Below are 16,361 nucleotides of genomic sequence, written 5' to 3'. Positions count from 1 at the left end.
CCAACCCCACCTACACGTCCTCCAACCCCATCTACACATCCTACAACCCCATCTACACGTCCTCCAACCCCATCTACACGTCCTCCAACCCCATCTACACGTCCTCCAACCCCATCTACACATCCTACAACCCCATCTACACATCCTCCAACCCCATCTACACGTCCTCCAACCCCATCTACACGTCCTCCAACCCCATCTACACATCTACACGTCCTCCAACCCCACCTACACGTCCTCCAACCCCACCTACACGTCCTTCAACCCCACCTACACGTCCTCCAACCCCACCTACACGTCCTCCAACCCCACCTACACGTCCTCCAACCCCATCTACACGTCCTAAAACCACATCTACTCGTCCTGCACGTCCTACAACCACATTTACAAGTGCTACAACCACTTCTACATGTCAGCATTGACTCTCTGTCTAAATAAAGACACCTTGGTCTCATCATTGACTCCTTGTCTAAATAAAGAGACCTTGTTCTCAGCATTGACTCCCTGTCTGAATAAAGACACCTTGGTCTCAGCATTGACTCCCTGTCTGAATAAAGACACCTTGGTCTCAGCGTTGACTCCCTGTCTAAATAAAGACACCTTGGTCTCAGCGTTGACTCCCTGTCTAAATAAAGAGACCTTGGTCTCGGCATTGACTCCCTGTCTGAATAAAGACACCTTGGTCTCAACATTGACTCCCTGTCTAAATAAATAAACCTTGGTCTCAGCATTGACTCCCTGTCTAAATAAATATACCTTGGTCTCAGCATTGACTCCCTGTCTAAATAAAGATACCTTGGTCTCAGCATTGACTTCCTGTCAAAATAAAGAGATCTTGACTTCCTGTCAAAATAAAGATACCTTGGTCTCAGCATTGACTCTCTGTCTAAATAAAGAGACCTTGGTCTCAGCATTGACTCCCTGTCTAAATAAAGAGACCTTGTTCTCAGCATTGACTCCCTGTCTAAATAAATAGACCTTGGTCTCAGCATTGACTCCCTGTCTAAATAAATAAACCTTGGTCTCAGCATTGACTCCCTGTCTAAATAAATATACCTTGGTCTCAGCATTGACTCCCTGTCTAAATAAAGATACCTTGGTCTCAGCATTGACTTCCTGTCAAAATAAAGAGATCTTGACTTCCTGTCAAAATAAAGATACCTTGGTCTCAGCATTGACTCTCTGTCTAAATAAAGAGACCTTGGTCTCAGCATTGACTCCCTGTCTAAATAAAGAGACCTTGGTCTCAGCATTGACTCTCTGTCTAAATAAAGAGACCTTGGTCTCAGCATTGACTCCCTGTCTAAATAAAGAGACAGGGAGTCAATTGACATACCTTGTTACGACTTTTACTTCCTCTAGATACTCAAGTTTGATCGTCTTCTCGGCGCTCACCATTGAATCCCTGTCAAAATTAAGAGACCTTAGTCTAAGCATTGACTCCCTGTCTAAATAAAACAGGAAACAGGAAATATATTGTATATTGAGCTCCACCCCCAAATTCCACTAAAACATTTTCTTTTGGTATTTAAAAAAATGAGTCCGCTGTTGATAGATAAAATCCCAAAATGTTTTGTATGTCAGCAGTCAAGTTTCCAAGATATTGTACTTTCAAGAAGCAAAGTGTCATCAACTACAGGAAGACAGGAAGGAATGGAAGTAGGCATAATTGTTGAGGGGACAATGAATAAATGAATTTAATATCATTTATTATTTGAAATCTTAACAATATTGATCTTTAAAAAAAAATCAACACAGAGTAGATTACAACTAGTTTATAAGTCAAATAAACACTTCATCAATTAACTTTAAAACGTCAAACTATATTAACTAACCACATAGATATAAAGGACTTCAGTACTTCTAAAAGTGTGTAGATACATTCCCCAAATGTGTATTCATCAGTACAAAATATTGTGTATGTATACCGGTATGTATACCGGTAGGTGATCAAATACTTACTGTATGTCATGGCATAAAATGCTAATTAATTACTTAAAAATCATACAATGTGATTTTCTGGATTTTTGTTTTAGATTCCGTCTCTCACAGTTGAAGTCTACCTATGATAAAAAATTACAGACCTCTACATGCTTTGTAAGTAGGAAAACCTGCTAAATCTGCAGTGTCTGCCAAACTTACCCTAGTAAAACTGACTATCCTACCGATCCTCGACTTCGGCGATGTCATCTGCAAAATAGCTTCCGATACTCTACTCAGCAAACTGGATGCAGTCTATCATAGTGCCATCCGTTTTGTCACCAAAGCACCTTATACCACCCACCACTGCGACCTGTAGGCTCTAGTCGGCTGGCCCTCGCTACATATTCATCGCCAGACCCACTGGCTCCAGGTCAACTACAAGTCCATGCTATGACCCTCATAGGGTCATAATTATAGGGTCATAATTATAGGGTCATAATCATAGGGTCATAGGGTCATAATTATAGGGTCATAATCATAGGGTCATAATTATAGGGTTATAGGGTCATAATTATAGGGTCATAATCATAGGGTCATAATTATAGGGTCATAGGGTCATAATTATAGGGTCATAATTATAGGGTCATAGGGTCATAATTATAGGGTCATAATTATAGGGTCATAATTATAGGGTCATAGGGTCATAATTATAGGGTCATAATTATAGGGTCATAATCATAGGGTCATAATTATAGGGTCATAGGGTCATAATTATAGGGTCATAATTATAGGGTCATAATTATAGGGTCGTAGGGTCATAATTATAGGGTCATAGGGTCATAATTATAGGGTCATAATTATAGGGTCATAATTATAGGGTCATAATCATAGGGTCATAATTATAGGGTCATAATTATAGGGTCATAATTATAGGGTCATAGGGTCATAATTATAGGGTCATAATCATAGGGTCATAATTATAGGGTCATAGGGTCATAATTATAGGGTCATAGGGTCATAATTATAGGGTCATAATTATAGGGTCATAATTATAGGGTCATAATTATAGGGTCATAGGGTCATAATTATAGGGTCATAGGGTCAAAATTATAGGGTCATAATTATAGGATCATAATTATAGGGTCATAATTATAGGGTCATAATTATAGGGTCATAATTATAGGGTCATAATTATAGGGTCATAGGGTCATAATTATAGGGTCATAATTATAGGGTCGTAGGGTCATAATTATAGGGTCATAGGGTCATAATTATAGGGTCATAATTATAGGGTCATAATTATAGGGTCATAATCATAGGGTCATAATTATAGGGTCATAATTATAGGGTCATAGGGTCATAATTATAGGGTCATAATCATAGGGTCATAATTATAGGGTCATAGGGTCATAATTATAGGGTCATAGGGTCATAATTATAGGGTCATAATTATAGGGTCATAGGGTCATAATTATAGGGTCATAATTATAGGGTCATAATTATAGGGTCATAGGGTCATAATTATAGGGTCATAGGGTCATAATTATAGGGTCATAATTATAGGGTCATAATTATAGGGTCATAATCATAGGGTCATAATTATAGGGTCATAATTATAGAGTCATAATTATAGGGTCGTAGGGTCATAATTATAGGGTTATAGGGTCATAATTATAGGGTCATAATTATAGGGTCATAGGGTCATAATTATAGGGTCATAATTATAGGGTCATAATTATAGGGTCATAATTATAGGGTCATAGGGTCATAATTATAGGGTCATAATTATAGGGTCATAGGGTCATAATTATAGGGTCATAGGGTCATAATTATAGGGTCATAATTATAGGGTCATAATTATAGGGTCATAATTATAGGGTCATAATCATAGGGTTATAATTATAGGGTCATAGGGTCATAATTATAGGGTCATAATTATAGGGTCATAATTATAGGGTCATAATCATAGGGTCATAATTATAGGGTCATAATTATAGAGTCATAATTATAGGGTCATAATTATAGGGTCATAGGGTCATAATTATAGGGTCATAATTATAGGGTCATAGGGTCATAATTATAGGGTCATAATTATAGGGTCATAATCATAGGGTTATAATTATAGGGTCATAGGGTCATAATTATAGGGTCATAATTATAGGGTCATAATTATAGGGTCATAGGGTCATAATTATAGGGTCATAATTATAGGGTCATAGGGTCATAATTATAGGGTCATAATTATAGGGTCATAATTATAGGGTCATAATTATAGGGTCATAGGGTCATAATTATAGGGTCATAATTATAGGATCATAATTATAGGGTCATAATTATAGGATCATAATTATAGGGTCATAATCATAGGGTCATAATTATAGGGTCATAATTATAGGGTCATAGGGTCATAATTATAGGGTCATAATTATAGGGTCATAATTATAGGGTCATAATTATAGGGTCATAATCATAGGGTTATAATTATAGGGTCATAGGGTCATAATTATAGGGTCATAATTATAGGGTCATAATCATAGGGTCATAATCATAGGGTCATAATTATAGAGTCATAATTATAGGGTCATAATTATAGGGTCATAGGGTCATAATTATAGGGTCATAATTATAGGGTCATAGGGTCATAATTATAGGGTCATAATCATAGGGTCATAATTATAGGGTCATAATTATAGGGTCATAGGGTCATAATTATAGGGTCATAATTATAGGGTCATAGGGTCATAATTATAGGGTCATAATTATAGGGTCATAGGGTCATAATTATAGGGTCATAATTATAGGGTCATAGGGTCATAATTATAGGGTCATAATTATAGGGTCATAGGGTCATAATTATAGGGTCATAATTATAGGGTCATAGGGTCATAATTATAGGGTCATAGGGTCATAATTATAGGGTAGGCTACAGTCATAAGTGAAATAAATATTTAGATGTTCTGTGTTAGGGGTCCAGTGCTCTGTATCTCCTTCATGATGGAATGGACCACATCAGAGGTTGACCCCTGACCTCCCAAATCAGCTGTATGGAGCTAGAGAGAGAGGACAGAGAGAGAGAGAGAGTGAGAGAGGGAGAGAGAGAGAGTATATATATATTTTTTAACAACTTTACTGTTCTTTTTGTTTCTTTTTTTCTTCACTTTTGCTCTTCCCTTGACAATGTAAACAAATGTTTCCAATGCCAATAAAGCCCTTTGAATTAAATTGAGAATGGAAGAAATCACTATGCAACAGCCTGCGTGTGTTACCCGTGTCTCAGTAACAGTAGCGATGACAGCCCGTCGTATCATGGTGGCGTATGCATGTAGCCTCAGATGGTCCAGAAGCAGACAGGAAGCGAGTAACATGGCTGTAGGGTTGGCTATGTTACCATTTGCTATGCTCTTCCCTGTGTTCCTGGTGCCCTGCAACACACACACATTATCCACACCCCCAGTTACACACACCCCCAGCTATCCACACCCCCAGTTACACACACCCCCAGCTATCCACACCCCCAGCTATCCACACCCCCAGCTATCTACACCCCCAGTTATCCACACCCCCAGCTATCTACACCCTCAGCTATCCACACCCCCAGCTATCCACACCCCCAGCTATCCACACCCCCAGTTACACACACCCCCAGTTATCCACACCCCCAGTTACACACACCCCCAGTTACACACACCCCCAGTTACACACACCCCCAGTTATCCACACCCCCAGCTATCCACACCCCAGCTATCCACACCCCCAGCTCTCCACACCCCCAGCTATCCACACCCCAGTTACACACACCCCCAGCTATCCACACCCCCAGTTACACACACCCCCAACTATCCTCACCCCCAGTTACACACACCCCCAGCTATCCACACCCCCAGCTATCCACACCCCCAGCTATCCACACCCCAGCTATCCACACCCCAGCTATCCACACCCCCAGCTATCCACACCCCAGCTATCCACACCCCAGCTATCCACACCCCAGCTATCCACACCCCCAGCTATCCACACCCCCAGTTACACACATCCCCAGCTATCCACACCCCAGCTAAGCTATCCACACCCCCAGCTAAGCTATCCTCACCCCAGTTACACACACCCCCAGCTATCCACACTCCCAGCTATCCACACCCCCAGTTACACACACCCCCAGCTATCCACACCCCCCAGCTATCCACACCCCCAGCTATTCACACCCCCAGCTATCCACACCCCAGCTATCCACACCCCCAGTTACACACACCCCCAGCTATCCACACCCCCAGCTATCCACACCCCCAGTTACACACACCCCCAGCTATCCACACCCCCAGTTACACCCCCCAGCTATCCACACCCCCAGCTATCCACACCCCCAGCTATCCACACCCCCAGTTACACACACCCCAGCTATCCACACCCCCAGCTATCCACACCCCCAGCTATCCACACCCCCAGTTACACACACCCCCAGCTATCCACACCCCCAGTTACACACACCCCCAGCTATCCACACCCCCAGTTACACACACCCCCAGCTAAGCTATCCACACCCCCAGCTAAGCTATCCACACCCCAGCTATCCACACCCCCAGTTACACACACCCCCAGCTATCCACACCCCCAGCTTTACACACCCCCAGTTACACACCCCTCAGCTATCCACACCCCCAGCTATCCACACCCGCAGCTATCCACACCCGCAGCTATCCACACCCCCAGCTATCCACACCCCCAGCTATCCACACCCCCAGCTATCCACACCCCCAGCTATCCACCCCTCAGCTATCCTCACCCCCAGCTATCCTCACCCCCAGCTATTCTCACCCCCAGCTATCTACACCACCAGCTATCTACACCCCCAGCTATCTACACCCCCAGCTATCTACACCCTCAGCTACCTACACCCTCAGCTATCCTCACCCCCAGCTATCCTCACACCCCAGTTACACACACCCCCAGCTATCTACACCACCAGCTATCTACACCACCAGCTATCTACACCCTCAGCTATCTACACCCTCAGCTCTCCTCACCCCCAGCTAACCTCACCCCCAGCTATCCTCACCCCCAGCTAACCTCACCCCCAGCTATCCACACTCTCAGCTATCTACACCCTCAGCTATCTACACCCTCAGCTATATACACCCTCAGCTATATACACCCTCAGCTATCCTCACCCCCAGCTATCCACACCCCCAGCTATCCACACCCCCAGCTACAGACACCCCCAGCTACACACACCCCCAGCTATCCACACCCCCAGCTATCCACACCCCAAGCTACACCCCCTCCCAGCTACAGCCACACCCCAGCTATCCACACCCCAAGCTACACCCACACCCCAGCTATCCTCACCCCCAGCTATCCACACCCCCAGCTACACCCCCCTCCCAGCTATAGCCACACCCCCAGCTATCCACACCCCCAGCTACACCCCCCTCCCAACTATCCACACCCCAGCTATCCACAGCCCAAGCTACACCCACACCCCAGCTATCCACACCCCCAGCTATCCACACCCCCAGCTATCCACAGCCCCATCTACCCACACCCCCTGTGTACATACACACTCGAACACAGCGTAGTCCGTCCCGTAGTTGGCTCCTGGAACGAGTCCCGGCCCCCCCACCAGACCAGCACACACGTTGCTCACCACATTACCATAGAGATTAGGCATCACCATCACGTCAAACTGCTGCGGCTTTGACACCAGCTACACACACACACACACACACCACACACACACACACACACACACACACACACACACACACACACACACTATTTATTATCCAATTTGATTATGTAGTAGTGATGTTGCTATGGATACTTGCACGGTGTAGTAGTAATGCTGCTATGGTTACCTACACGGTGTCGTAGTGATATTGCTATGGTTACCTGAAAGGTGTAGTAGTGATGCTGCTATGGTTACCTGCAAGTTGTAGTAGTGATGTTGCTATAGTTAGCACCAATTTATAAGTCGCTCTGGATAAGAGCGTCTGCTAAATGACTTAAATGTAAATGTAGTAGTGATGTTGCTATGGTCACCTGCAAGGTGTCGTGGTGATGTTGCTATGGTTACTTGCATGGTGTAGTAGCTATGTTGCTATGGCTACCTGCAAGGTGTAGTAGTGATACTGCAATGGTTACCTGCATGGTGTAGTAGTGATGTTGCTATGGTTACCTGCATGGTGGTGTCTAGAACCTAAAATAGTTTTTCGTCTGTCCCCATAGGAGAACCCTTTGAAGAACCCTTTTCGGTTCCAAGTAGAACCTTTTGGGTTCAATGTCGAAACCCTTTCCACAGAGGGTGGAACCAAAAATGTGTTATCCTATGGGAACAGCCGACAAACCCTTTTCAAACCCTTTTCAAACCCTTTTCAAACCCTTTTCAAACCCTTTTCAAACCCTTTTTTCTAAAAGTATTTAGTATACCTGCATGGTGGTGTTGTCCACAATCATGGCATCGAAGGCGATGTCTTGATAACCCGCCGCAACCTCCTTACAACACTGTAGGAACAGACCATCACCTAGCTTCCTGTTAAACACACACACACACACACACACACACACACACAGATTTATCATCAGACAGCAAATGAATACAAAACACACACACACAGATTCAATCAAACACACTAAGAAGCACTGTTTTATACCAAGCTAACCAACTGATTAACTAACTAGTTAACTAATGAATTAACTAACTAGCTAACTAACGCATTAACAAACTAACTAACTAATTAACTAACATGCACATTTACTGAGTATCACTGACATGATGTTGGCCTTGTGGACAGCGGTGACCCTACGACGACCTCTCTCCCTGGCCAGTCTGAAAGCATAGTCAGCAATCCTCAGAGAGTTGGTCCTCGTGATGATCTTCAGACACTCCACCACCCCAGACACACTCTACATAGAGGAGACAGAGAGAGAGAGAGTCACACCCCAGACACACTCTACATAGAGGAGACAGAGAGAGAGTCACACCCCAGACACACTCTACATAGAGGAGACAGAGAGAGAGAGTCACACCCCAGAGAAAGAGTCACACTATGGGTGTGTACCTAAATTCACTGGAGAGTCAGAGTGCTCTAGGAGTTCCTAAATTCACTGGAGAGTCAGAGTGCTCTAGGAGTTCCTAAATTCACTGGAGAGTCAGAGTGCTCTTGGAGTTCCTAAATTCAGAGCCTTGTCAGATTGTCCCCTGTATATAGCCTCCACATTGACTCTGTACCGGTACCCCCTGTATATAGTCTCCACATTGACTCTGTACCGGTACCCCCTGTATATAGCCTCCACATTGACTCTGTACCGGTACCCCCTGTATATAGCCTCCAAATCAAATCAAATTTTATTTGTCACATACACATGGTTAGCAGATGTTAATGCGAGTGTAGCGAAATGCTTGTGCTTTTAGTTCCGACAATGCAGTGATAACCAACAAGTAATCTAACTAACAATTCTAAAACTACTGTCTTATACACAGTGTAAGGGGATAAAGAATATGTACATAAGGATATATGAATGAGTGATGGTACAGAGCAGCATACAGTAGATGGTATCGAGTACAGTATATACATATGAGATGAGTATGTAGACAAAGTAAACAAAGTGGCATAGTTAAAGTGGCTAGTGATACATGTATTACATAAGGATGCAGTCGATGATGTAGAGTACAGTATATATGTATGCATATGAGATGAATAATGTAGGGTAAGTAACATTATATAAGGTAGCATTGTTTAAAGTGGCTAGTGATATATTTACATCATTTCCCATCAATTCCCATTATTAAAGTGGCTGGAGTTGGGTCAGTGTCAATGACAGTGTGTTGGCAGCAGCCACTCAATGTTAGTGGTGGCTGTTTAACAGTCTGATGGCCTTGAGATAGAAGCTGTTTTTCAGTCTCTCGGTCCCAGCTTTGATGCACCTGTACTGACCTCGCCTTCTGGATGATAGCGGGGTGAACAGGCAGTGGTTCGGGTGGTTGATGTCCTTGATGATCTTTATGGCCTTCCTGTAACATCGGGTGGTGTAGGTGTCCTGGAGGGCAGGTAGTTTGCCCCGGTGATGCGTTGTGCAGACCTCACTACCCTCTGGAGAGCCTTACGGTTGAGGGCGGAGCAGTTGCCGTACCAGGCGGTGATACAGCCCGCCAGGATGCTCTCGATTGTGCATCTGTAGAAGTTTGTGAGTGCTTTTGGTGACAGGCCGAATTTCTTCAGCCTCCTGAGGTTGAAGAGGCGCTGCTGCGCCTTCTTCACGACGCTGTCAGTGTGAGTGGACCAATTCAGTTTGTCTGTGATGTGTATGCCGAGGAACTTAAAACTTGCTACCCTCTCCACTACTGTTCCATCGATGTGGATAGTGGGGTGTTCCTCTGCTGTTTCCTGAAGTCCACAATCATCTCCTTAGTTTTGTTGACGTTGAGTGTGAGGTTATTTTCCTGACACCACACTCCGAGGGCCCTCACCTCCTCCCTGTAGGCCGTCTCGTCGTTGTTGGTAATCAAGCCTATCACTGTTGTGTCGTCCGCAAACTTGATGATTGAGTTGGAGGCGTGCGTGGCCACGCAGTCGTGGGTGAACAGGGAGTACAGGAGAGGGCTCAGAACGCACCCTTGTGGGGCCCCCGTGTTGAGGATCAGCGGGGAGGAGATGTTGTTGCCTACCCTCACCACCTGGGGGCGGCCCGTCAGGAAGTCCAGTACCCAGTCGCACAGGTCGGGGTCGAGACCCAGGGTCTCGAGCTTGATGACGAGCTTGGAGGGTACTATGGTGTTGAATGCCGAGCTGTAGTCGATGAACAGCATTCTCACATAGGTATTCCTCTTGTCCAGGTGGGTTAGGGCAGTGTGCAGTGTGGTTGAGATTGCATCGTCTGTGGACTAAGCACTTCATGATGACGGAGGTGAGTGCTACGGGGCGATAGTCATTTAGCTCAGTTAGCTTTCTTGGGAACAGGAACCATGGTGGCCCTCTTGATGCATGTGGGAACAGCAGACTGGGATAAGGATTGATTGAATATGTCCGTAAACACACCAGCCAGCTGGTTTGCGCATGCTCTGAGGACGTGGCTAGGGATGCCGTCAGGGCCGGCAGCCTTGCGAGGGTTAGCACGTTTAAATGCTTTACTCATGTTGGCTGTAGTGAAGGAGAGCCCGCAGGTTTTGGTAGTGGGCCGTGTCGTTGGCACTGTATTGTCCTCAAAGCGAGCAAAGAAGTTGTTTAGTTTGCCTGGGAGCAGGACATTGTGGTCCGCGACGGGGCTGGTTTTCTTTATGTAATCCGTGATTGACTGTAGACCCTGTCACATGCCTCCTGCCTACTGACGCTTAGCTTGTTTGATTGCCTTCGATATGATTGCATTCGATATGCTGATAAAATGTAGGGAGTCTTGTTTTCACATTAGCCTTGTTAAAATCCCCAGCTACAATGAATGTAGCCTCAGGATATGTGGTTTCCAGTTTACATAGAGTCCAATGAAGTTCATTCAGGGCCATCAATGTGTCTGCTTGGGGGGGAATATATACGGCTGTGATTATAATCGAAGATAATTCCCTTGGTAGATAATGCGGTCGACATTTGATTGTGAGGAATTCTAGGTCAGGTGAACAGAAGGACTTGAGTCTTCAACACGCCGTGTCACTGTTCGTCTTGAAAAGGAAACATTTTCAAACAGCTCTTTCTTGTCGGGGAAAAATAAAGTAAATTAAACATTCTTTAATGAATTCACCCTCACCGAAGACATATTACTATATTTCAGAAGACATATTACTATATTTCAGAAGACATATTACTATATTACAGAAGACATATTACTATATTTCAGAAGACATATTACCATATTTCAGAAGACATATTACCATATTACAGAAGACATATTACTATATTACAGAAGACATATTACAGAAGACATATTACTATATTACAGAAGACATATTACAGAAGACATATTACTATATTACAGAAGACATATTACAGAAGACATATTACTATATTACAGAAGACATATTACTATATTACAGAAGACATATTACAGAAGACATATTTCAGAAGACATATTACTATATTACAGAAGACATATTACTATACTACAGAAGACATATTACTATATTACAGAAGACGTATTACTATATTTCAGAAGACATATTACAGAAGACATATTACTATATTACAGAAGACATATTACTATATTACAGAAGACATATTACTATATTACAGAAGACATATTACAGAAGACATATTACAGAAGACATATTACTATACTACAGAAGACATATTACTATATTACAGAAGACATATTACTATATTACAGAAGACATACTACTATATTACAGAAGACATATTTCAGAAGACATATTACTATATTACAGAAGACATATTACAGAAGACATACTACTATATTACAGAAGACATATTTCAGAAGACATACTACTATATTACAGAAGACATATTTCAGAAGACATATTACTATATTACAGAAGACATATTACAGAAGACATATTACTATATTACAGAAGACATATTACTATATTTCAGAAGACATATTACTATATTACAGAAGACATATTACAGAAGACATATTACTATATTTCAGAAGACATATTACTATATTACAGAAGACATATTACAGAAGACATATTACTATATTTCAGAAGACATATTACTATATTACAGAAGACATATTACTATATTTCAGAAGACATACTACTATATTTCAGAAGACATATTACTATATTACAGAAGACATATTACAGAAGACATATTACTATATTTCAGAAGACATATTACTATATTACAGAAGACATATTACAGAAGACATATTACTATATTTCAGAAGACATATTACTATATTACAGAAGACATATTACTATATTACAGAAGACATACTACTATATTTCAGAAGACATACTACTATATTTCAGAAGACATATTACTATATTACAGGAGACATATTACAGAAGACATATTACTATATTACAGAAGACATATTACAGAAGACATATTACTATATTTCAGAAGACATATTACTATATTACAGAAGACATATTACTATATTACAGAAGACATATTACTATATTACAGAAGACATATTACAGAAGACATATTACTATATTACAGAAGACATATTACAGAAGACATATTACTATATTACAGAAGACATATTACAGAAGACATATTACTATATTACAGAAGACATATTACTATATTACAGAAGACATATTACAGAAGACATATTACTATATTACAGAAGACATATTACAGAAGACATACTACTATATTTCAGAAGACATATTACAGAAGACATATTACTATATTACAGAAGACATATTACTATATTACAGAAGACATATTACTATATTACAGAAGACATATTACTATATTACAGAAGACATATTACAGAAGACATATTACAGAAGACATATTACTATACTACAGAAGACATATTACTATATTACAGAAGACATATTACTATATTACAGAAGACATACTACAGAAGACATACTACTATATTACAGAAGACATATTTCAGAAGACATATTACTATATTACAGAAGACATATTACAGAAGACATACTACTATATTACAGAAGACATATTTCAGAAGACATATTTCAGAAGACATATTACTATATTACAGAAGACATATTACAGAAGACATATTACTATATTACAGAAGACATATTACTATATTTCAGAAGACATATTACTATATTACAGAAGACATATTACAGAAGACATATTACTATATTTCAGAAGACATATTACTATATTACAGAAGACATATTACTATATTACAGAAGACATATTACAGAAGACATATTACTATATTTCAGAAGACATATTACTATATTACAGAAGACATATTACAGAAGACATATTACTATATTTCAGAAGACATATTACTATATTACAGAAGACATATTACTATATTACAGAAGACATACTACTATATTTCAGAAGACATACTACTATATTTCAGAAGACATATTACTATATTACAGGAGACATATTACAGAAGACATATTACTATATTACAGAAGACATATTACAGAAGACATATTACTATATTTCAGAAGACATATTACTATATTACAGAAGACATATTACTATATTACAGAAGACATATTACTATATTACAGAAGACATATTACTATATTACAGAAGACATATTACAGAAGACATATTACTATATTACAGAAGACATATTACTATATTACAGAAGACATATTACAGAAGACATATTACTATATTACAGAAGACATATTACAGAAGACATATTACTATATTACAGAAGACATATTACTATATTACAGAAGACATATTACAGAAGACATACTACTATATTTCAGAAGACATATTACAGAAGACATATTACTATATTACAGAAGACATATTACTATATTACAGAAGACATATTACTATATTACAGAAGACATATTACTATATTTCTCTGCATGCTTCGTCTGGAAGTGTCGGGACAAGTTGTAGTCTTTCAAGACGGCGATGCTCTCTTTGTACACTAAGCATGCAGCTTTCCCTGATACCTCAATAAATAAATATTTCGATGTCCACTCTTGCTGGAACACCCTACATTCATTGTCTACTTTCCTTTTCATTGAAATCTTTGAAAAATACATTTTAGCACAATTTCTAGCTAGCTACTATTTGTAACTGTGTCGTGTGTGTCAGCCGGTCAGTCACTGTCTGTCCTCGTGTAGTTGTTATTTACAGGTGCCTTCAGAATAAATGTCCCACAAGTCTTTGCCCTAGAAGACATGGTTAGGCAGTTTTCATGTTATCTAGAGCGTTGGTGATTGTAACTGTGCTTCTGGCAACAATTTAATGACGCTTTTTTCCCCCAACATTTACTGGCACTGCCTATATTCAACGGGTGTTGAGTAAATTAATCAGTTATTCTGCACTCTCATTTAGAACTGTGACCTGGCCAAGATGAAGCAAAGCAGTGCGACAAAAAACAACACAGAGTTACACATGGAATGAACAAACAGTCAATAACACAATAGAAAAATCTATATACATTGTGTGCAAATGGAGTAAGGAGGTAAGGCAATAAATAGGCCATTAGTAGAGAAGTAAATGCAATTTAGCAAATTAACCCTGGAGTGATAGATGTGCAAGTAGAAACATTGGTGTGCAAAAGAGCAAAAAATAAAATAAAAGCAATTTGGGGATGAGGTAGTTGGGTGGGATATTTACAGATGGGCTGTGTCCAGCTGCAGGGATCAATAAGCTGCTCAGATAGCTGATGCTTAAAGTCTGAAATGTCTTGAGTCAAAAATTATTCAAACCCTTTGTTATGGTAAGGCTAAATAAGTTCAGGAGTAAAATGTCCTTATCAAGTCACATAATAACTTGCATGGACTCACTCTTTGTACAATAATAGAGTTTAACATGATTTTTGAATGGCTACCTCATCCCTGTACACCACACATACAAGTATCTGTAAGGTCCCTCAGTCAAGCAGTGAATTTCAAAGATTCAACCACATAGACCAGGGAGATTTCCCAATGCCTCGCAAAGAAAGGCACCTATTGGTAGATGGGTAAAGAAAACAAAAAAAAGCATCCCCGTTGGCATGGTGAAGTTATTCATTACACTTTGGATGGTGTATCAAAACACCCAGTCACTACAAAGATACAGGCTCAGCTCAGTTGCCGGAGAGGAAGGAAACCCTCTGGGATTTCACCATGAGGCCAACGATGACTCTAAAACAGTTCCAGTGTTTATTGGCTGTGAGAGAAAACTGAGGATGGATCAACAACAACACCCCTATTACCAGCCTGTTTTTTCGTAATGTCCGAGATCCCTAAAGATTGGAAAGCTGCCGCGGTCATCCCCCTCTTCAAAGGGGGTAACACCCTAGACCCAAACTGTTACAGAACTATATCCATCCTGCCCTGCCTATCTAAGGTCTTTGAAAGCCAAGTTAATAAACAGATCACTGACCATTTCGAATCCCACCATACCTTCTCCGCAGTGCAATCCGGTTTCTGAGTCGGTCACGGGTGCACCTCAGCCACGCTCAAGGTATTAAACGATATCATAACTGCCATCGATAAAAGGCAGTACTGTGCAGCTGTCTTCATCGACCTGGCCAAGGCTTTTGACTCTGTCAATCACCGTATTCTTATCGGCAGACTCAATGGCCTTGGTTTTTCTAATGACCGCCTCGCCTGGTTCACCAACTACTTTGCAGACAGAGTTCAGTGTGTCAAATCGGAGGGCATGTTTCTGGCAGTCTCTATTGGGGTGCCACAGGGTTCAATTCTCAGGCCGACACTTTTCTCTGTATATATCAATGATGTCGCTCTTGCTGCGGGTGATTCCCTAGTCCACCTGTACACAGACGACACCATTCTGTACACATCTGGCCCTTCATTGGACACTGTGTTAACAAACCTCCAAACGAGCTTCAATGCC

At 41.1% G+C, this 16,361-nt stretch overlaps 1 protein-coding gene across 2 annotated transcripts in view; it reads right to left on the bottom strand.

The window, feature by feature from the left end:
- Nucleotides 1–4,700: 4,700 nt before the first annotated feature.
- LOC135572613 (isocitrate dehydrogenase [NAD] subunit gamma, mitochondrial-like) overlaps nt 4,701–16,361 on the bottom strand; it is a 50,402-nt gene continuing 38,741 nt past the window's right edge. Inside the window, exons 6-10 of one of the 2 annotated variants that reach the window (XM_065021030.1) lie at nt 8,690–8,823; nt 8,347–8,449; nt 7,478–7,624; nt 5,190–5,345; nt 4,701–4,973 (exon numbers count right to left, since the gene is read on the bottom strand). In XM_065021030.1, the coding sequence (XP_064877102.1) occupies nt 4,872–4,973; nt 5,190–5,345; nt 7,478–7,624; nt 8,347–8,449; nt 8,690–8,823 (642 nt within the window). In that variant the 3' untranslated portion in view covers nt 4,701–4,871. The remainder of the gene's footprint in view (nt 4,974–5,189; nt 5,346–7,477; nt 7,625–8,346; nt 8,450–8,689; nt 8,824–16,361) is intronic. The other variant, XM_065021031.1, reaches the window with a different exon arrangement.

The sequence above is a fragment of the Oncorhynchus nerka genome, linkage group LG7 (assembly GCF_034236695.1).
Source record: "Oncorhynchus nerka isolate Pitt River linkage group LG7, Oner_Uvic_2.0, whole genome shotgun sequence".
Lineage (NCBI taxonomy): Eukaryota > Metazoa > Chordata > Actinopteri > Salmoniformes > Salmonidae > Oncorhynchus > Oncorhynchus nerka.
This window is presented reverse-complemented; position numbering and strand designations above follow the sequence as displayed.